The sequence below is a fragment of the Vipera ursinii genome, assembly GCF_947247035.1.
Source record: "Vipera ursinii genome assembly, chromosome: 1".
Taxonomy (NCBI): Eukaryota; Metazoa; Chordata; class Lepidosauria; order Squamata; family Viperidae; genus Vipera; species Vipera ursinii.
In genome coordinates this window covers 66,571,964-66,595,412 of record NC_139512.1, presented here as the reverse complement: position 1 = coordinate 66,595,412, position 23,449 = coordinate 66,571,964, and the positions used below count along the sequence as shown (strand labels likewise).

The 23,449-nt window shown below is 38.9% G+C and overlaps 1 protein-coding gene across 1 annotated transcript in view; it reads right to left on the bottom strand.

Moving 5' to 3' along the window:
* ITPKA (inositol-trisphosphate 3-kinase A) overlaps positions 1 to 23,449 on the bottom strand; it is a 62,796-nt gene that overhangs the window by 10,262 nt on the left and 29,085 nt on the right. The window contains exons 2-4 of the mRNA XM_083365943.1: positions 5,527 to 5,623; positions 2,916 to 3,129; positions 836 to 1,040 (exon numbers count right to left, since the gene is read on the bottom strand). Coding sequence (XP_083222069.1) covers positions 836 to 1,040; positions 2,916 to 3,129; positions 5,527 to 5,623 — 516 coding nt within the window. The remainder of the gene's footprint in view (positions 1 to 835; positions 1,041 to 2,915; positions 3,130 to 5,526; positions 5,624 to 23,449) is intronic.

Here is a 23,449-nt window from a genome sequence, read left to right as displayed (position 1 = left end):
ACCAGCATATAACTCACTGTAAGGAGAAAATCTGACAGTATCCTCCAAATGTTTTTGCTCTACATCAAAACCTGAGATGCCGGGAAGATGCACAAAGAGAATCTTCCAGAAGCCTAAACCTATTCAACAGCGTGAGAGCCAAGGTGCTAAGGGCCAGAGTGATACAGCAGACAAGGGGCCCCAGGTTGGCCCCAGAGAGACTCAAGTATTCTCCAGCACGAGCATATGTGTATCTACATATGGTGTGTGATACAGAAATTTATTAATATCAAAGCTGACATTTTCAATTCAAGCTTCTAACACTTTACTATTTCCCAGGCCAGAAAGAGTTGTATCCTTGCCTTTTGCTTCCCTTTCGATGATGATGTTTGTTTTGTTTTGCTGCTGTTGCTTTTATTGGTAAGCCTAGTTCATCTGATGCTCTCTAAACTGTACAGAATAACATTTTCATCAGCCTTGGTTGACAGCCAAGATAGCCAATGGTAAGTAGCTGTAAAAATTGTAGTCCAAATCAGCTAAGTATGCTGGTTTGCTACCCTGCCATTATAGGTGTGTGTCTATCCTTCTGTGAGAGAGAGAGAGACAGGGTTTTATATATTTCAAGATACTTGCCTTGATATCAGCTAGAGACGCTTTCCAGTCAAGTACAAATCTACAAGTTTCCATTTCCTGCTGGCTTCTCATCCAATAACCAAACGGGCTCAGTCCTACATAGCTTCTGAGACCAGACACTGTCACCCAGGTGTGGCCATGAAGGACACGTTACTATGGAAGCTTCTGAAAAGCATACCAGAACAAATGCTTCAAACAGGAAAGGCTAGGGAAGATTTCTTACCTTTATCCCTTCGATCCTGAAACCCTGGCTGGCACTGGAGCTGATGGTCTCCCTCCACTGCATGTACCGGGGTTTGGTTACTGCATGCTGAGTGTTCTCTTCGGCAGTGGGTGCCAAAGGGTCCACGTCTATCATCTTCTTATACATATCTTTACGGAGCTTCGGTTTTTCTCGCGCTTTAGTCAATTCTTCCTCCAAGTATGTCCTACAAAAACAATGGGACGTTGAGCATCTCTCTAACTCCGGCAACAGAAGCTATTCCTTATTCCATGCTTTCTAGTTCATATAATGCACCCTTCCAGTTACAGGCAAAAAGAATTAGCAACCCAAGCAGAGTTCTGTTTTCAGGTTTATTTAGATTTAAGATCAGGCCAGCTACAGTGTGGGAAGGAGAAAAAGGGCACAGCCAACAGGATTTTAGTTTTTCTTCAAATCCAAGAAAGATACCTTAAATCAAAAGCATCAGAATGATTTAAGATTTTATGACAGGGGGGGGGTCCTTGGTGTTCTCCGAGCTTGGTTGTTTTCTTGCAGAAGTTTCATTACCCAAACTAAGTAACATCATTACTGGTTTGGGTTTTTCCTCCCTTTCGTTTTACAGTATAAGAGTTCTATATTGATTTGGTTTTAATTGTTTTAATTTATTTTCTAGATTGTAAATTGCTCTGAGATGTTTATAGAAAAAAATTATAGACGTACAGTATATGTTAAGTAATCCTAATAAGAATGCATTGGCCTCTTAGTATAGCTAACTAATCTCATTCAAAATGGAAGAGCATCTGTGATATCTTACGACAGACTCAGACCACAAAAACACACTGAAAAGAATACTGATTACACAGAATTTTTTCCAAATATGAAACTACCCAGCTCTAGTGGTATAAAATCAGAAGAAAAAGAAGAAAAAAAATCAGTTTATTTAACTGAGAAATGTATAGAGGGTATATTCTAAAACTCTTTTGATTAAAGTTATTTTTTAAATCTATTTTTTTAAAAAAAGATTTCTTCACTCTTAACTTTAAGTCCTGAACTTGTTTGAAGAGTACTGATGGGGGTGGGAGAGAAACAATTTGATGAGGAATATTTAAATGTATTTCAAAGAATTGTATTTCCCAAGTTTTCAAACAACTTTTTGTTGAATAGGAGCATAATATTTTGGACAGAGTAGTATTTAGTATATGGTAGGAAGAAACAAGGCAACAATACATTTTCATCAGGACAATGTAAATATTTCTTTTAGATTCAAAACTTGCTATTATAAAATCTGAGTAACTTTTTATGATAGGGAGGACAATTTTACGATGCAAAATAGACATACACTTAGAGATTTAATTTAATGTAATCCTGCTTCAAGTATATTCTAAAACCACATTCTGTGCATAGTGTTACTTATTCCAAAAGAAGTAGTATGTTTGTATGTTGAAGAAAAAAATATCTAGAAACACAAAAGGGCACGTTGTGACAATTCAGTTCTGTTTGTATCACCACACACATACAATCAATTCATGTTCCTTTACCCAGTGCATAGTTCATAATTTGATTGTGAGACTTGACATCAAGCTCAGAGATAATTCAGCTGCAACTTGACCAAAATGAAACAATATCAATTCTTCTATTATTCTTGCTATGGATGTGTCCAAGCTGATTAAAACTTGCTAGAAAATGCCATTCATTTCCATGAATGAGTCCTATATGCAGTTCAGTTTCCAGAAATGATATGGGGTTTGGAAAGTGATATTCTTTATAAAGAAAACATTGGCCATTTATGGAAAGACATAAAATTGTTTCAGGACTGCTTTTGGCAATAAAACTACAACATTTAAAAATTGAAGCTATATTAATAACCCTAAAAGGAACAAGCAAGCAGCATATAGGGGAGCTTAAATTACAGATGCTGTTTCTTAAAATAGTTGTTTTCCAAAAATGTCCAGAACTAAGAATATAGTAGAAGGGGATCTGCTATGAAGTTCTGTTGTTGACTTTCCATGAACACCCTAAGGATATCTAGCTTCCAAATTATCCAAATTATCAAACAAATTATCCACAATGAGATGGGAAGCTGTTGTTTAAGATCTCCCACCTGACTCCCATTTTACAATCCATCACACAAGGCCCTTCAAAATTAGCTAGAAGATCATCCAACTGTAAATAGGACTCGCCATCTCTCTCCACCACACCATGGAAGAAAGGGACACAAGAACGTAGTGAATCTTTCATCAGCAGTTCAAAGCACTTCTCCTCATTCTCACAGTGGCGTTTCAGAATCGTCCCACCATCGGCTGCTTTGAAACTTCCTGCAGAAACAGAACCATGATGTCATGGACTTTTCAAAGGCCTCTCCTCATAGTTCAATTGCAGTATCCCCACTATCACCAAAGAATAACCCAAGATAAAGAAAACCAGCCAATAAACAGCCTGTCAGGCTGGGGAAGATGAGGGAACCAATCGCAGACACCACCAGTCAAGGAAGAGTGCGGGGCAATGGGAGGTGAACCAGATCCCTACAATGTCATCTTTGAACAAGCCATCAACTTCCAGAGGGACATGTTCAATCGACTCTGGGCCTGAGAAGCCCAAGAATGGCCAGCAGCACCACCACCAGCCCAGCAGGCTGACGCAGACTCCACAGCAACTGCTGCTCCAGCTCCTACACTACCAGCTTTACTGCAGCAACTGGGAGCGACTCCAGCAGTCCCAGTAGCACAGCCACCACCATCAGATTGGGCTGCCCTTCCATGGAGGAGAGAACACAGACCACCGGCCCTTGGGGTGAAATTCAATGGCAACCCAAAATAGCTGCTGTTTTTCCTGACTCAGGTGTGGACTTACATGCAGGAGTAAGAGGCTGACCTGCCAACCAACCCGACTAAAGTGAGGATTGTCACCACAGCATTAAAGGGTAAGGCAGCAGAATGGATGCTGGCCCTGTACGACGATGATATGGCAGAGCTGTGCAAGTCTGACAGATTCATGACAGTTCTGAGGAAACCCTTCGAAGACCCCCTTGCTGACCAAAAAGCCAGGCTGAGAATCAAGACTATAAGGCAGGACAGATGATCCATTGCCTATATTCAAGAGTTCCAGAGCCTGACCTCTAACCTAGTTGACAGGCCACAAGAACTGGCTTAATGTCAGGCCTATCCCAGCTTGAGTGTATAGGAAAGAAAAGCCCTTGACTCTATTTGCAGAGAAAAGGTATACTTGTACTAAACCCAAGTGCTTACAGCATAAGCAAAGCCAGATATGAATATTCCCACATAAATTTGGTGCTTTTCCCTTCCCCCAAGTCCTCTTCCTTGGTCATCTGGTCAGTGTCCAACAGTATTCAAATTAGGTGTTTTGGTAACAGTTCTAACGCTAGTGTCCATGGATCTCCCAACCATTGTCTCCGATTGGCACCTCTGGTTCCTGTCATCCCCCTCCCTATGTTCCCCTTTCTTCCTCCCCCTCATTCATTTACGGCAGGATATCATCAATGCGAAGCAAAGTTGAAGCAGTGTATGGCAGATCTGATACAGCTCTTTCATAAAAATCCTATGAAAAACATCCACCTGAAACATTTAAATATATTTAAGCCTAGATACACATGGCTGTACAAAAGCTTCACAGAACCAATCATGTAATGACTCAGGAGACAGATCTGGTGATTAAAAATACCCTGCCATGATCTGAACTGACCATTACTGAAATAGTGGTAACGGTATTGCAGACAAGAATTCAATACAGGAACAAGCTTATGTTAATAGAATATAGGCTGAAAGCTGATCTTTGGAATGCAGCATACATTTTGAATCAATTCAAAATTATTTGTCAAGGAAAGGTAGCCATTATGTTAGTAAGGTAAAAGGTAAAGTTTCCCCCGCACATGCGTGCTAGTCGTTTCCGACTCTAGGGGCCGGTGCTCATCTCCGTTTCAAAGCCGAAGAGCCAGCGCTTGTCCGAGGACATCTCCGTGGTCATGTGGCCGGCATGACTAGACGCCAAAGGCGCACGGAACGCTGTTACCTTCCCACCGTAGTGGTCCCTATTTTTCTACTTGCATTTTTACGTGCTTTCGAACTGCTAGGTTGGCAGAAGCTGGGACGAGTAACAGGCGCTCACTCTGTTACGCGGTACTCGGGATTCGACCCGCCAAACTGCCGACCTTCCGATCGACAAGCTCAGCGTCCTAACCCACTGAGCTACCGCGTCCCTATTATGTTAGTATGTGTGCCAAATTCCCCAACTCCTACCCCAAAAGGTAGAAAGAACAACTCAGTAATCTCTACAAATGTTAAATTCAAAGCATGAATCATGTCTGGATAATTGAAAGATGGATGAGAATAAAATATGTTTTTAAATTATATACCAATTAAATCATGGTGAATTTTGAGAGAGTTTTTACAAATGCTTTTGTATTTAAAAAAAGCAAGAAAATATGATGTTAGGAAATCTGAGGTTTTATGGTTCTTGTGAGATTTCAGTCATGCTGGAACCACCTCTATAGTCCAAATAGCCCATAATTGAACTGCATGATTTACTGTCCTATCTAATCCTTTAATAAAGTCCATCTTTATTTATGTCATTATTTAAAAGTGCATGGTTGTTTCTGATCAGGGGGTTCTGCAGGCAGATTCAACATTTTCAACTTTATTCATAATTTTTAAGTACATTCTACTATGGTAGACCAATTAAAGAAAGAAGGTTCTCACCAGTGTGACCAGCCAACTGCACCCAAGAATACCGTTTTTTGAAGGGACTGATAACTGGCAAATTGACAATTGTCTTTATTGTCTGCCATGCATTTTTCTGAAACACAAAAAATAAAAGTTAAAAAATTGCATACAAACATCTAAATATTTTATGAAGGGGTGTAGCATTTAGTTATGAGAGAGAGAGAGAGAGAGAGAGAGAGAGAGAGAGAGAGAGAGAGAGAGAGAAGGAAGGAGAGAGATTGTTCAGGTAAATGCTTTTCTCTCTCTTCATCCTAGGACCCATGTGCTGAAACCCATTTCCATGCCGAGGTTGCTGTTCATGGCTATATGCCAAAAAATTACAATGTACCATTCAATTCCTTACTCTAGAACAGGGGTAGGTAACCTTGGCTCTTTTATGACTCGTGGACTTCAACTCCCAGAATTCCTGAGCCAGCTGGCTCAGGAATTCTGGGAGTTGAAGTCCATGAGTCATAAAAGAGCCAAGGTTGCCTATCCCTGCTCTAGAAGATTAGGGTAATATATTTTGGATGATCATAAGGAAAAAGGCACATTTTACTGTCATTACCGTAATTAGATTCAGTAATTGCTTATTTTATTTAAAAATATTTTGAGACAGAACAATGTAAGAAAAATGGCATGAGGCTGATGGACAAGCTTCGACTATTGAGGGTTTTAAAAAAACATATTATTATTAGGAATGGGGAAGAAATCATATCGCTTAGCCATCCTATACTGCTTAATTTTCACAACTACTAGCATCTTTGTTTTTCTCAAACAGAAATTCGACTTATTTGTTTTAAATAAAATCATGCATTTTTGTGCCCTGAATTTTCATACTTTACAGTATAAGCCTACGCATACCCACTAAAAGCCTTTATGATAATAAGAAACAAAAGGGTTAAGACTAATTACCACTCATTCTTTTCTCTTTTTTTATACTTTTGTACAACCTCAGAGAGGAGCTGATAATTCCAAGGTTCACTGTGTTACAGCTAAATATATGCAGAATTTGTTACATTTGGATCAAGTCTTATTTTAGCAGATCAGATTCATATGAGAAATCAAACGGAAGACATGATTGTGGTTGTCCTACTTATAGCTGACATTCCCAAAGTGGTGCTATTGTGACGTAAAGAACTAAAAAATTCCATCATACCCTCCATGCTGCCTAGCCATAATGCAAATTGTAGAAATATACTAGAAAGTACCAAATTGAGAAAAGCGCAATATACCATTCATTGGACATAGAGAGTCCAGCTACACAAGATTTATCTGCTTAAAATGTCGCTGCAGCTCAGCCTTTATAAGCTGGAGTGAAAATGACAAGAACTATTCTTGTTGTGCAATCTCAGGATTGATCAGGCAAGATACAACATGCAAACTGTGAACCATTCCAATTTCTTTTCTTTATTCTGAGGATATCAAGAGTAGGAAAACATTAGTTTCTCCGGCAGAGGAACTTCTCAATTCAGATATCTAAGCAAACCCAATTCAACTAATGCATAAAAATAGGGCTATAGTTTCCCTCACCTTCTGTGTCTGCCTTTGGAAGAAGCAAATTATTTTATGACTTAACTTATTTATTTATTTATTTATTTTAATTCCATTTATATCCCGCCCTTCTCCGAAGACTCAGGGCGACTTACAAGCTTAGCAGTAACTGCTCTATAATCATTCCAGAGAATAATTACCTTTCTACCAGCATCATTACTGTTTTTGTTAAAGAAGCTGTGTGCCTGGTCTAGAACGCAGCTTGCTACTAAATTCCCAAAAGAGTTAATTAAAAACTCTAGGAAAAACTCAGCTGACAACCTTTTTACACCTAACAACACAGGAATTATCTTTCTTATGTCTTTTTTTCCTTTCTGCATATTTCACAGAGTAGACCTGTGAAATTCCATGCCGTGGCATCTTCCTTGTAGAGTGACCCCCATGTCAATTCCTTTTTGGACCTCTTTAGCAACCTAAGACTGCCTAATTTCATATGTGATTAGTAGCCTCCTCATCTTCCTTTTTCTTCTTTTCCTTTATACAATTTTAACTCTCCTCCAATTTCTTCTTGTCAGCTTCTTAGTCCATTTCAACTCCTCCCTCTCCCTCTTTCATGTGACTGTGTTTAACTCTTTCATTCTGTCACAATTCTGCTAGCTGGCCAGCCTTAAGAGGGTCAGATCCTGACTACACAACTAGGTTATGAGATAACCTGATGACTCAATTAGTCCACCTTCTGGGTATGCATAATACAGTGAACTATAATCAAATAGGCTGGATGTACATATCATGCAAAACTACAAATCAAAACAAAAATCCTATGCAAGCTTAATTCTCATCACTGTGAAAATTCAGCTGCTAATTCAACTGATTTTGTTTAGCATACTCTGTACACAAATTAATACCTTAAAGAAATATATTAGTATGATTAGATTGGATTACCCGGTTTCCCAGATTTATATGCAATTTATTGTCATGTTCTTACAGTTTCCTGTATTCACCATTTGCTTTTGCAGATTTATTCAAATGTTACACTTTTTTTAAAGAATCAGAGAAAGGACTTCAAAGCACCATTCATTTTAAAAATACTGCTATGAACTATGTATACACACAGTACTAGAAACCATAGAACAGACATGTCAAACAAAAGGACCGGGGGCCGGATCCGGCCCGTGAAGTGGTTTCATGTGGCCCGCAAAGCCATCCTGGAAACAGTGAGGGAACGGCCCCCACTGCCTTGGCCCTGGCCCAGAGACCCTCCTCCTGCCACAGACCCTCAGATCTGTCCCACTCCTGCCCAGGCCCCCATAGGCACCCTTGATGCGAACGATGTAGAGCTGGCCACGCCCACCCAGTAGGCCATATGCACTCTAGCCACGCCCACCCAGTAGGCCACGCCCACCGTGGCCACACCTACCCGGCCCCTTGAGGGCAACCGCAATGCTGATGCGGCCCTCAATGAAATTGAGTTTGACACCCCTGCCATAGAACTAAAAAGTAAGATTCAGCTCCATTTAATTCAGTTTTACTGATGTTTCTCCTAACAATGCTACCACTTTTAGGGATCCCAGACTTGCTAAACACAGGCAATTCCCAGCGGCCTACATGTAATTAGAAAAACACATTATCTTTTTATGTGTCTACGTACTTATTTACTTACAGGGATTGTATGTATGATTATAGCAGGCAATGAGAACCTAAGATATATAATGTGGACAGTGGGCTGTGCCTCTGTTGCATAAAACTGGGTGCTGGCACCAAAGAGGTGGCATGTTAAATATTGACAGCTAAGTTAAAACAGGACATTTCATTATTTTTTATTCATTGAAATATTTATTGGGAGGAAAAAAAAATATTGTACCTTAAGATCAAAACCACCACATTTTACATGCTATATTCAGTTGTTTCAAAAGTTGGAATACTTATTGTGTGAGTACTTCTTAAAAGGTATCTCTTTGCCAGCATCCTTCAGGTAAGGACTTCCCCTTCGGTAAATTTACATTCATGTCCATAGGAGGAAGACCTCAAGGATGCCATTGTTCATGCTCTTCAACCAGAAAGGACAGTGCAGGATTCTTCTTTGAATGGAAAGCATGCAAGTACATTGTCCCATACAACTGTATGCAGAAATGTCAAGAAGAAAATAATAAAATTTAAGCAACATGGGCGAGGATAGCCTATTAGGTGGTAAGGAGCCTTCCTCCTTTCTGAATAACTGTAGTGGACTGTGATTCTACTACACATCCCTCTGAAGAAAAGTCCACTTCCAGTATCATATCTGACAATCAGATAATCAATATTTGTTTAGGTGACTTATGTTCTAATATCTCACTTTTGTTCTAACAAATTCCACAACATACTAGTATATAGCGATAGAGATACTCAAAGGTCTACTTTTAAACCAATCTATTAGAAGCAAAGGGACGCGGTGGCTCAGTGGGTTAGGACGCTGAGCTTGTCGATCAGAAGGTCGGCAGTTTGGCGGGTCGAATCCCGAGTGCCGCGTAACAGAGTGAGCGCCTGTTACTCGTCCCAGCTTCTGCCAACCTAGCAGTTTGAAAGCACGTAAAAATGCAAGTAGAAAAATAGGGACCACTACGGTGGGAAGGTAACAGCGTTCCGTGCGCCTCTGGCGTCTAGTCATGCCGGCCACATGACCACGGAGACGTCCTCGGACAAGCGCTGGCTCTTCGGCTTTGAAACGGAGATGAGCACCGGCCCCTAGAGTCGGAAACGACTAGCACGCATGTGCGGGGGAACCTTTACCTTTACCTATTAGAAGCAAGTCTTTTGTTAATTCTCCAGTACAATTTCTAGCTGAAAATCAGCATGTTGGCCTGTGCAGGTCTACCTAACCAGGCACTCAATACTGACTAGTAGTCGTGATTTGAATAGCCGAAGAGGCAATTTACACTGGAGATGGCCGGGTTAGAAGTCAAGAGACTATGAGCTCTAGTCTCACTTCAGCCATGAAAGCTGGCTGGGTGACCGTGATCCAGTCACTCTTTCTCAGCCCAAAATGTCAGGCTCTCATGACAAGCCAGTCAGTCAAAACCAATGGATCAACACTCTGGTCATCTGAAAAAAGCAGACCCTGCATTTGTGGGAAACTACTAGGAAGGAGAAAAAAGGTACTCGGATGAAAAACATTTCTTAAGTCCCTTCAATATTATCTTATCCAGGAAGCATTTGCTCCAAGGCAAATAGTCTCTCCTTCCCAATTTAACTATGACTCACCTGTTATCAGTGAAATTTTTCTTGGTAGGATGAGATAAGAGCAGGAACAATCCTAGAACAAGCAAGCCTTAACATGATACAACAATCACATTCACATACATTCTGGTGAATTGTGTGAGAAGAAGATCTGAATCTAAAAGCACCTATTAAATCACCCCACTTTTTCTCTTCCGCATACTTAACAACACTCTCTACAGAGGGTAACAAGCGCCTCCTACCTTGCTAGCAAAGCACAGATCCACTACAAATACCATGAAAAAGTTGGAAAAAGTGGGCCAGCCATTTTTTACTTGATTAGCCATCAAGAACTAAGGAGAGAACCAACCAAGAGCTAAGTAGGAATTTCCTGACAATTAGAACAATTAATCAGTGGGAAAAGAAAAAAGTTGCCTCGAACACTGGAGGTTTTTAAGAAACCATTTGTCTGAAATGGTATAGGATTTCCTGCTGAGCAGGGGGTTGGAGTAGATAGAAGATCTCCAAAATCCCTTCCAATTCTGTTATTCTGTTAAATGGAAAAGATTAATAAGATTTCCCTTGATTTGAAATTAACCACTGCTGATTACATAGACATATCCAAGTTGGTTTTTTAGCAATAAATGCAAAGTGGTTAATCATTATCTTCTTTTTTAAAAAAAATTCTAATATAATATATAGCTCAGGGATTTCTTGTTAGCTCCCCATCCAAGTACTAACCAGGGCCAACACAACTTTACTTTTTCAACATTGGTTAAGGCTGGTAAGGTACTGTGACTGAACAGAAAAAAGAGAGACATAAATTGAAAAAGCTCCAAGAATAGAGAATGCATATTTATTCTAGAGAACTGCAATCATTACCGTTCTTGAATTGATTCAATCCAGACAAGACAAAATGGCAGTTCTGAATTATTTAAAACTTTTATGGAGAAGTCTAAAATATCAAGTTAATATTTAATAAGTCCACCTGAATCTAGAATCATCACAAATGACATCAGTATCAAGAAACACATTTTATTAATTTGGGGTTTTCAAATTATGGGACATAAACCTTGGGGTTTGTGAGCAAATTTGAGAAGATCAGAAATGTTTGGTTGCCTGCATACCTATAGTAGGAATTTGCTCCAATTCTACCTAGACTGGCACATGTCTGGGCAAAGTAGAAGCACATTTTGGCAGGTTTTCAGCTCCTGGCATGCATGGTGTGCAGGCCCAGGGATGAATTATTGTCCACAGAGTAAGGGAAAATCCATAAAACAGCCTGTGGAAATTTAAATATAATTATTTGGTTTCTTGACCTTTACCAGTCCCCTTTCACATTCTTATCTGATTTCATTCCACAGTTCCTCTAGTTCAGGGGTAGGCAACCTTGGCTCTTTTATGACTCATGGACTTCAACTCCCAGAATTCCTGAGTCAGCTGACTCAGGAATTCTGGGAGTTGAAGTCCATGAGTCATAAAAGAGCCAAGTTTGCCTACCCCTGCTCTAGTTCTTTATCAATGAGATTCATAACTTCAGAATGGTTACTGAGGTTCTTTCCGAAACTGGTGAGTATCTGGACACATTCATATTGTGGAAACTGGTTAGTTTTGGTCTTCCACATGGAAGACCTGGAACCTGCACATAAGCAGTTCATGATCTGTTCCGCAATCAGTTCCAAAGTCGCAGATGTCACTTTGGGTTCTTTGAATACTGCACAAGCAAACACAAAATAATTGATCAACTTCAACTAAATTTTCTATTTCCAACTTCAGTCTTCAAGTCTCCAACCACAAACAATGCATTGTGCTTAAATGTTCTCTTGATTTCAAATTTAACTTGACATGAAACTCATGAGGACCGAGATTGTTGGGGGCAATTAAGCTGACTTTGTAATAATGCCACTTGGGGGCGGGGGCGAAAGCCCTAATAAGCAGGCATATACATAGAATGAAGGCTATTGCTAAGCTTGTAAGCCGCCCTGAGTCTTCGGAGAAGGGTGGGATATAAATGGAATTAAAAATAAAAAAAATTTAAAAAAATGAACCTCCTCTTCTTCTGTATCAGTGGTTGGAGCATAAACTTGGATAAACATCATGTTAAAAGATTGCCCATGAAATCTAACTAGTATTATTCGGTTACTGACTGTATTACATTCTAGCATTATCTTTGATACATCCTTCCCAAGAGAGCCATGCCTTTCCTTTTTTTGTTTTTTAAAACTTGAGTATTAAACAGTGTGGTCTTCTGACTGAAAATGTCCAATTCCTGTCTGTTTCACTTTGCTGAGTCTAAGATGTCAATCTGTAGTGGTTTTATTTCATCTTTCACTGTGTTGAGCTTTTCCATGTTCATTCACTGTATATTACATGTTCCTATTGCAATTCTGTTGTTTCATCTTTGGATTTTCCTTTCTCTGTTGCAACTAGCAGTCCAAAAGGGTTTAATCTAGACATGTCATAAAATGTCATTACTATTTCAAAAGAACCTCAGTTTTTCCTTAGCAGCATGTTGAATGCCACCTAATCTCAAGGGCTCATTATCCAGCATTATATTGTCAATCATATTATCCTGTCTATCCGTCTGTTGTACACTTCCAATATTCTTTGCTCAAGCATTCCTGGAACTCTACCACCCAGTCACCATAGCAGGACATAGCAGTCATAGCTCTATGAAATAATTGGCTTTGCTCATGGAATAGGTAGATAGATGGGCTTATTATTTGTCATTAATGGGAAGACTGCAGGACTGCAAAATAAGAGAAGCTCTGGTTTATAATACCAATTGAGTTCCCCTTCTATCCCCTCATCTAAATCATTTATGAAGATATTGAAAAGCACTGGATCTAAGAAGAATCATGGGGTACCTCACTGCTTACTTCTCTCGATGTAGTTCCACTGTAGTTCTACATGTTGGTTAGCCAGTTACAAATCGATCTGATGCTATGTATCCCACATTTTCTAACTTACAAAAAGTTAGGTTGTGGTCCTTTGTCAAATACCTTACTGAAATCCAAGTATACTATGTCCACAGTGTTTTGCTGGTCCACTTATTTAGTCACTTTGCCAAATGTGTTGACATCAAGCTTGAACCATAGGCCAATACAATAAATGGACATCTCAAAGGATGCCCCTGCCTGTTATCTTTCCACACCTCAGCTCCCATAGAAAACAGTGGTGTAATATCTTTTCTGCAACAGACCAAAAATTGAATTTATTTATGGAACTAATATACTGCCCTCTTTTAGTAATGCATAAAAATAATTAATTAGTGAACTAAGTTCACAAATGCACACTGTTCATTCAGTCCTGAAATGAAGCAATTATACATTATGGATTTGGAACTCAGTTAGCAATTTATACCATATAATACTATGCCACACAAATTGAGTAGCCTATGGTTCACTTTCAAAGTTACAATTGCCATTTTTAATTGTAAGGTTTATAGCATTACTCTGCTCAGATTTGGGATTTAATTTGCTGCAAGCTTAACTGAATCCCCAAGATATGCATAGTATTATACTTCTCAAGCTCAATGCAGGATAAGCAGCTACCAACTCTAAACCTGAACGTGCAAGTTTAGGGAAACATTGCAACATGTGTCCTTAAACAAGTGAAATTACTTGTGCAAGTTACAACTTGTTACTGACAAAAGAGAGCCAAGGATGATCAACTCTAATATCTGAAAGCAGCCCAAAGTTACCAGGACAGGTTACATAAATTGATGCTGGCCTATTTCCATTCAGCCATTACAGGCCAGTAAGCCACAAACAGAAACCACAGTGGTTTTCAAGCCTTTTCACATCCTCGGCACACTGGCAAGGTGCTAACTTACAAGGTCAACCATCTTATAGACCGGACTTTGGGTTACAAAAGGTCCTGTGACATCACAAGTTACTGCACTTCATGAGGGGAAATGGAGACATCACAGAAGTGGGGTTCTGGCAATGCAAATATGCAGCATTTTCCATCATTTATTTGTGGCTCACTGATGCAGTTACATCTGCTTTATTATCTGCAAGGCCAATAAGAAAAAAGATGCCCTGACAAAGCCCTGATCTTTTTCTTTTTAAATAAATAATTTTAAAAATATGCCTAACACACGTATTGCAAAGAACAATTATATATTACTGGAATAATGGCAAAAGAGTTTATCACTAATTTGTTTAGGAAATGCAAACAACAATGGAAACTTGTGAATGTCCTCTATCTATAAGATGAGTGTTGAAACTGCATTAGCCCCCAACAGTCTTTTTTCTCGTTGCAACTACTGTAACCGTGGTACCAACCTGCCCTGAAAATATTCTTTTCTCTGCAGTGCCCCTACAACATTGCCTTCATCTCATCCCCAGACCAGAGTAAGATAGGCTTAAATCGTCTTTAGCTGCCCTGGGGTTAATAGAATACTTTCTCTTATATTAGCAGTACTAATGACAACGACAAGGAATGTAAACCCGTGACTCTGTAGTGGCCAGCCCAAATGAGATCTATTGGTTGTTTCATGCTGATGTGACCATGTATCTTTTTCCCTTTCATCCCGACCAACTTTGTCTGTCCTCCTTATGCAGATAGACACAGCAGAGTCATACTAGCAGCCTTCTAGATTGTCCAGCCAAGTCTTCTGTAAGAATTATAGGGTTCTTTAGCACAAGGCTCATACAGTTAAACAGTGAGATATAAAATAGTATAATGGTCTGAAATAGCCTAACAGGCTGAAATTATGAGATTAATCCTCTGCTCCACAACACAGCACAGTGGAATCTGGAACACAGCATTTATTGCCTATGGAAAGAAAGGAAAGGGGCGAAATATCCTGAATTAAACTTGCTACTTGTGACTCAGCTCACTTTGTAACTCTGATATGCTTTTCTGTCTGCATTCTAATTTTATTCCTTCTGGGTTATGTCACAATGGGATATAGGGGAAGGGGCAGAGGAAGTAGCCAAGGAAGTATGGATAGTGTCCTAGAGTCGGACCTGTCTCATTTCCGCTGCAGTGCTGTGATTGGTAAAAGATCCCAGCACTTTCTCACCAGCTAATGACACGCTGAAAAGGGACAGCAACAAAACTGGAGCTCTCAACCAATCCCTCTGCTTAAATATGTACCGTTCCCCTCACAATGAAGACAGCAACATTTGGCAATGACACAAAAACAAACGCAATAGAGGAAATGGGGAAATGCTTATAGTGACTATGTATATTTTACAAAGCTAGTTATTTTTCATGCTACCGTGCCCTGAAATGCGTTGCAAGGCGTTTCACAAAGGGGAAATATGGGATGGTGAGGTCTACATCTTGCCCTCTTTCCTTTTTATCAACAAAAATATCTCATCTCTCTGGCAGTTAAACTCAGCCTGTCCTCTGACATAAACAGGAAATGAGAACCCCGCAGAGGATACACCTGCTGAGCTTTCAGAAAACAGCAGCGATAACCTTTAGCCATGTCTTGAGTTTAGAAACCAGAATCACCCCAAAATGGTTATTCTCTAAGCATATGACCCGTCAACATATTCATCTCAGTGGGTAAACGCTGAAATTTTATTACTCTATAAATGTCAACTAACTAGGGATGCTACTCTGTGCATACCAAGCTGTATCTATTTTGACCTCTCCACCCTGAATCTCTTTGTATCTGAAAACAGAGCTCTCCTGGGGATTGCCTGCTAGAAGAGCAATGGCAGGGGATCAGAGCATGTAAGAAGGTAAACTGGTTAAGGAAACATTAAAACAGAGGACATGCCAAGCTTCTTCCACAAACACTATTCAGTGCTGGGCTTACCTTTGCTAAGAAGAAAATCACATATGAGGTCTCAGCTCTATGATACTTATCAACGAAAGGAGAAGGAGGAGGAGGCAGCTGCAAAGAAGGGCAGATACTGAAACACCCAAGATAATAATAGTCCATAGTTAACCATTCATCTATATTCCAAATATAATTTCTCTCAAATGCTTTTAATTTATGCTACTGTGTAAAATTATTTCAGCTACTTCCTTTCTTTGTTTAATTTGGAAATTTTAATTGCAGATGTCCTGCAGTATGTCTAATATAGAGGAAGAAGAGGAAGGCTTGAACAATAAACATTAAAAACAAGGCATAACTCATTGATCTTTAGAGAGAAACTATATTAACATGCCTCTGGACTTCCATAGGATAAGAATTGCAGGAAACTGCTGGTTTACCTATTTACCTATTAGGTTTCATTTGGTCTACACACATATTGGGATAAAACATGCACATTATGACATTATATGTTATGTACATAATATAAAATACACAATATCAGCAGAAATTCTGATCTTTGTACTGACGTTATGGTAGAATAGGAACAAACTGAAGGCTTTCATAGAGAGGTATTTAAAATTGATTACACTAATGAGCTATAACTTGTTAGTAAAGGATGTTGGCAAACTACTTACCTCATCATACAAGCCCTGCAAAGCTACTCTCTTTATGTAGCAGAAAATTAATACTGGATGGAAAAATAAAAAAAAATTGTGCACTGAATCCAGTTCTTAACAAATTATATCTTTTTGTCTATTCCTTAACTTCCACAAAATGATTCCATTCTATTAACTTCCATATGTGTAGAGTATAACTTCTATCATTTCTAACCTGTGGGCCCTAGGTTGGTGTAAATTGGCCCTTGTTTCCTATTACATTTGAATGGTTTTTCTACAGACTAACAACTGATTAGGTATCATCAATATAAGTGTCATATAGACTTCTTCCCCAAAGGACTTTTCTTGCAGATCTTCAGAAAACCCTAACCCAGAAAATCAACTCTGATTACACGTATTGCCTTATGGATGTACAATGGAATAAGGTAAAGGTAAAGGTTCCCCCGCACATGCGTGCTAGTTGTTTCCGACTCTAGGGGCCGGTGCCCATCTCCGTTTCAAAGCCGAAGAGCCAGCGCTTGTCCGAGGACGTCTCCGTGGTCATGTGGCCGGCATGACTAGACACCAAAGGCGCACAGAACGCTGTTACCTTCCCACTGTAGTGGTCCCTATTTTTCTACTTGCATTTTTACGTGCTTTCGAACTGCTAGGTTGGCAGAAGCTGGGACGAGTACGGTAACAGGCGCTCACACTGTTACGTGGCAGTCGGGATTCGACCAGCCAAACTGCCAATCTTCTGATCGACAAGTTCAGTGTACTAACCCACTGAGCTACCGCGTCCCTACAATGGAATATACCAAAGCAAATGCTGAATTATCTACACAGATAAGGGTTGCAATTTAAGCTGCAACTAACCAAACATCTAATTAATCTCATAACCAAACAGCTACAGAAAAAGAATACTGAAACATAACAAAAAATAAAAGAGAATGATAACAAACATTACTAAGAAAAAATAGTGTAAAGGAATGAAGATCCAAGGAAAAAGCACTGTTTTTCAAGCAGTAAATTACCCTTGACCACATATTGGTGAATCTTTCCTCACAGATCAAGGCAGAGGCTAAGCACAGCTTGTCAATCCACGGTTTTAAACTAACTATGGCTGAGTTTTCCTATCAAAGTAAAACTATACTTTTAGCGATTGTGCAATCATAGGAAATTCAGATTTTTCATATATTCCAAATCTTTGGTGGTTCAGCATCACGTTTTCATCTTTAAACCTTTAACCTTCCAAATTAACATAAACATTAAACCAAAACAGGACAAGTATATTTTGTACACAATGAAAATAACACTATAATTGACAGGAATAGATACTGGGGGGGGAATATGTGAAAGGCCTTTACCAGTGTAGGAAGATAATTATGTAGGAAGATAATTATGAGCTAATTATTGATAAAAGTTTCTTAAAATACAAACATAGAGATCCAATACACGTGTAGAAATACAAACAACAAAGTAGAAGGAAGAAGTACTTTTTTCCCTGAGTGGAAACACGTCAGTGATCTTCAGCAAATCAAATAGGTTACTTCAGCTCAGCCCTCCCATGGCTTTCATAACTTTAAAGAACAGATAATACTATCATAGAGGATTACATGTTCTGAATCACTAATTATCAGAAAAAGCTTAGACTGAAAGGCAGAATTAAATCTTGAAATGTCAGAACAAGGACCAGAATGAACAGGCAGCAACAGGAGACATATTCTACCTGCCTGTTGTGTAGCCGGTTCTTTGCAGACAATAAGCGAGATGGAAGGTTGCAAACAGGAACATGCTTTATTGAGGCAAACAGGAACAGAACTGAAACAGAGGCTGCTGCGCAGCTACTTATACGGTTGGCCACTAGGTGGCAGCCAATATATTTAATAATAATAATAATAATAATAATAATAATAATAATAATAATAATAATAATAATAATAATAATAATAATAATTTTATTTATATAGGAACCCATTCCTGCCCCAAATCATCCAATGATCTTCATGGAGAAAAGTCTGGCTTAGTCAATGACCATTACACAGACACACCATTGAGCAACCTTAAGCAGCATTCAAACAGACACGTGAAACAGTTCAAGTAAAAATCCCAATACATTACACTACCTTTCTAATTATTTTTTTTGGAAAGCCAAACTCTCTCACCTTTCACCTTAAATCCCCTTCATATTAGTAACACTCCCTGAAAGATTATAAATTTAATAGCATTATACTGTCAATATAGTAAGTGATAGATGGGAATGTTTACAAATAGGAGCCCAGCTCTGTAAGAATGTAAGTCAGCAGTATATGTTATCTAATAGGGAGTGGTGTTTACCTACAGGAAAAACCACATCCTTCAGCAATTACTTTGCTTAATACCTCAGCACTTTCACACTGTCATCATACAGATCTCCCTAAGCACTATATCAAAGGGAGATTTAGTCATACCAAAATGCTGGTAAGAGCTGAAGCTTCTAGCGATTCCTAGCAGCAAAGTTTGAAAAAGCAGAATATCACAATGGAAGACTTAAAGTGAGCATTATAAAAGTGGAAATATGGGCTTTGTTTCCTTTAAGCAGAAAAGCAATTCGTGCCTGTTTCTGAATTGTCCACACAAATATTCAGCCCATTTTTTTTATAGATCCTTGCTGGAATACCCCACAAGGGTGAAGCTATTTATCCTCAAAAAGATAATTTTTATTACTACTAAATATTATTTATTAATAATATTTTATTCTAACTATTTATTATTGGATCTACTTATCCTCCATAGAGCTGAGGTATTTTTGCTAATATTCACTTAATCCATAAAGTACATAAAGGCATTTTTTAAATCTATAAAATGTGTGTTCTAATCAGATATGGGAATAGTAAAGAGGTTTTAAGATGACTTGGACAGAATCAACATACGTGATAGTTTACACAGAATATGCATACGAAAGACAGGGCTGTGACCAGTGTCTACAATCTGATTTTTTTGAAATTCATCAGGAAAGTCATTTCCCCCTATTTTCAGGACTATTCAAGTGATTATCCTACTTAGTTGTATCCATGCTGTGTTTCAGAGATATGACTGTGTTACTAAATTGCAGGATGGCAAACCTTTTGGAGACCGAGTGCCCAAACTGCAACCCAAAACCCACTTATGTATCATCGGGTGCTGGGTAGGCGTGGCCCAATGGGTGGGCGTGGCTGCGGTGGTAATGACAGACTGGCTGGGACTAAAAAGTTCAATCAATCAATTCCAACTTTGCAAGATCTTTTTTTCCCCTGCGAGTTGAAATTGATTGATTGATTGATTGAACCTTTTTTTTTGCACATGGCGGCGGAGGCCTAAAGCGAAAAAGTTTTATAAAACCCAGCTGAAGGCCTAGGACTGGGCCGACGGTGTGTGTGCCCACAGAGAGGGCTCTGCGTGCCACCTGTAGCACCCGTGCCATAACTTCGCCACCATGGCTATATTGTATCTTTGCTTTTACCTATAAGCACCTATTCCGTTATATTGCTTCTCTACTCCAACAGTTAGATCTTGCTTTCTTTTTTCTTTTGGCTAGGCACTCAAGGGATTTCCTGTTCTTTTAATTCCCACAGCAGTAATTCTTTGAGGAAGATTGAGGTACACTGTTACCTAAAATCACTATTTACGTAACGAGTTCCTGAGTCTCCCCAGATCTAGTCTGATACAAGTCAGAGACATACAAATTTAATACTGGCTGAATTTTAGCACCTTGATCCAGTGAGTTCTTGGTCTTTAAGGAGATACTAAGAATGCTAAATTATGTAAAGAGTGTCTATTGTTTTATTAAGAATTATATAGAATTACAGAGTATCTACTAAGTATATGCATAGAGCATACTACATACTAATACACGTATAATGAGTTAGCATTATAACCAAATCTTATCAATAGAAACTAAGCACTTGCAAACATGCAGTCGCTAGGTGACTATTAGGACTCCCTGCTAACACATAAAGCCACACTGTGTGAACTTTGTGAACCTTTGAAAGACAGCTTTTAGAAACCACCATTAACCTCTGAGTGATTCTTGACAGTGCCACCAAAGACCTTGATAATAAAGGAAACGTGATTGAAGCAATGTATCACTCAAATATTACACGTAAAGTATGATTTCAGATAGAGGATTCCCAATGTTATTAGAAGCCCCCTCTCACTAAGGATTCGGCCGTGGCTAAGTGTGCATGCATGATGTCTTTATCCCGTACAATTAAAAATACATGTCTCTGTCCAGTGATAATTCATTTTATAAATTAATGTTTTTGTTTCTTAAAATTGTAGTCCACACATTTTTCAAGCATTGAGCAGAGATTCAGTCTTACAACAGTGATATAAAGTTTGGCTGAAATAGGTTAGGCCATTTACACATCACAACTGTTTTGTTCCATTTATGCATGACTGTATGTACTTGAATTCCACCTCTATTATTTTTACAAATAACTCAATGCGACGAACATACCTAATGTTCCTTCCTTCCTCCTATTTTCCCCATAACAACAATCCTGTGAGGTGGATTAGGCAGAGAAAGAGTGACTTACCCAAAGCCACCCAGCTGGCTTTCATGATTTACTGAATACATTTGGGTTTATACAACATGTTAACCCACAATCAAACCATGTAGAAGAAAAAATTGAGATAAAACTATTACAGTGGATGCCAAAAAAGAAAGTCCCTAAACAAACAAAACACCATTCAAAAAGAGAGACTAAATGAAAAAAAATATTTCAGCCTAACCTTAGGACCAACAGCACAGATTCACCCTTCTACTCCATTATAGAATCCTTTCTTCATAGCTTTGCTCAGCTGTAATATCTTCTCAGCACATATACATAAAAAGGAAATGGTACTATTTTTCCACTGAAAATATTACATTATTTTCTATGATTACTTTCTTCCCCACATACATTATAGTGGCAAAACATCTGCAGATAACGTTGACAGGAAATAATCTTGTTTTTCCTCTGGCTCAGTTGACAGAGAGAGTAGTGTAATAGGTGCCAAAAACATTTAGAGCAGTGTTTCTCAACATTGACAACTTCAAGATGCGTGGACTTCAACTCCCAGAATTCCCCAGCCAGGCATGGTTGAGAAACACCAGTTTAGAGAATTCACAGAATGCTAAGCTTTTGCAGGACAGGAAAGATTTGTTCCATTTTGAAGCACTGGTTTGTACGTCAGTTACAATGGAGCAAGTCAGAACTTGCATACATCTACAGCACAAAGTTGCTAATCACTCAAAATGCTTTCTTAGATCCATGGAATTTATAATAATACGCTCCTGATGCACTTCGCTGAAAAGTTTTGACTACATTACAGCACATCACTGGAAAGTTTTGACTACAAGCAAAATAATGAAGACTAAACACAAGCAGCACAAGCCCTAACCTGATAGTCAAAAGCATTTCTAGTCCAACAAGCCAGAAAACTCACACTGCTGTGTTGAGAAGCACACTGAACTAGAAGATCTCCATTCCTTCCATTTGTTATTTTATTATTCTGGGTAGGAGAAGAAATGGCAGAATTTGGGGGTAGAGTTAAAAGCAGGATCAGCCTAGAATCTTTATGTAGCCACAACCGAACTAAGTCCAACTCTCCTAAGTGCCATTGACCCAACCAAGTGCTGACCCTTAGTTGAGAAGATTCCTGTGCATAGACTTTTAGTAATAAATCAGCTGAACTGAACTTAACACATGTGGAACTGGTTTTTTGACCTGATATTCTATTGGTTAAAAACAGAAATTACACCACCTTGTAGGGCAAAGAGGAGCAATTGTAGCCCCAAAGGAGCTAATCACCCACCTTAGAAAAAGGGATCCCAGTAACATCACCAAGGTACCACCCAACTACAGTCCAGCAATCTACTATTTGGAATGAAGACTTGCAACAGAAATCAAGGACAATAAAAAAAAAGTTTCTTTTATTATTTATTATTAATAATAATAATAAAAAGTCAAGGAAACTGTCCACTAAAGAGAGAAGATGGCAAGGAAGTAACAGGCAGTAGGAAGAAAGCAAAACTGCTTAACTAATTCTTTGCATCAGTCTTCACACAAAAAGAAATTATAGCCCAACATACCAAAAAAAAACTACTGCAAAAGACAAACTAGAAACAAAAATTAAAATAACCAAGCAAATGGTAAGAGAACACCTATCTGATCTTGACAAATATAAATCACCGGGACCGACAGATTACATCCCAGAGTTCTGAAGGAGCTGGCAGATGTTATCTCAGAACCACTGAACTACATCTTTCAAAGATCCTGGAGCATTGGGGAACTGCCAGAGGACTGAAAAAGAGCCAATGGAGTTCTCATCTTCAAGAAAGTGAAAAAAACCAGACCCAGGAAACTACAGATCAATCAGTCTAACATCCAATACCTGGGAAGATCTTGGAAAAGATAATCAAAAAACAGATATGCAAACAACTAAAAGCAAACAAAGTTATTATAATCAGTAGCCAGCATGGGTTTGTCAAAAACAGATCATGCCAAACCAATTTTATTTCATTCTTTGATAAAGTGACCAAATTAGTAGACCAGCGAAACGCTGTGCACATAAAATATTTAGACTTCAGAAAGGCACTTGACAAAGTAGACCACAACCTGCTGCTTAGTAAGCTAGAAAAAAGTGGGATAGACAACAACACCATCAGATGGATCCGTAGCTAGCTGACAGCAAGTAGTCCTCAATGGTACTACATCTACACGGAGAGAAGTAAGCAGTGGGTACCACAAGGCTCCATCTTAGGCCCAGTGCTCTTCAAAATCTTCATTAATGACTTAGATGAGGGAATAGAAGGGGAATTCATCAAATTTGCAGAAGACACCAAACTGGCAGG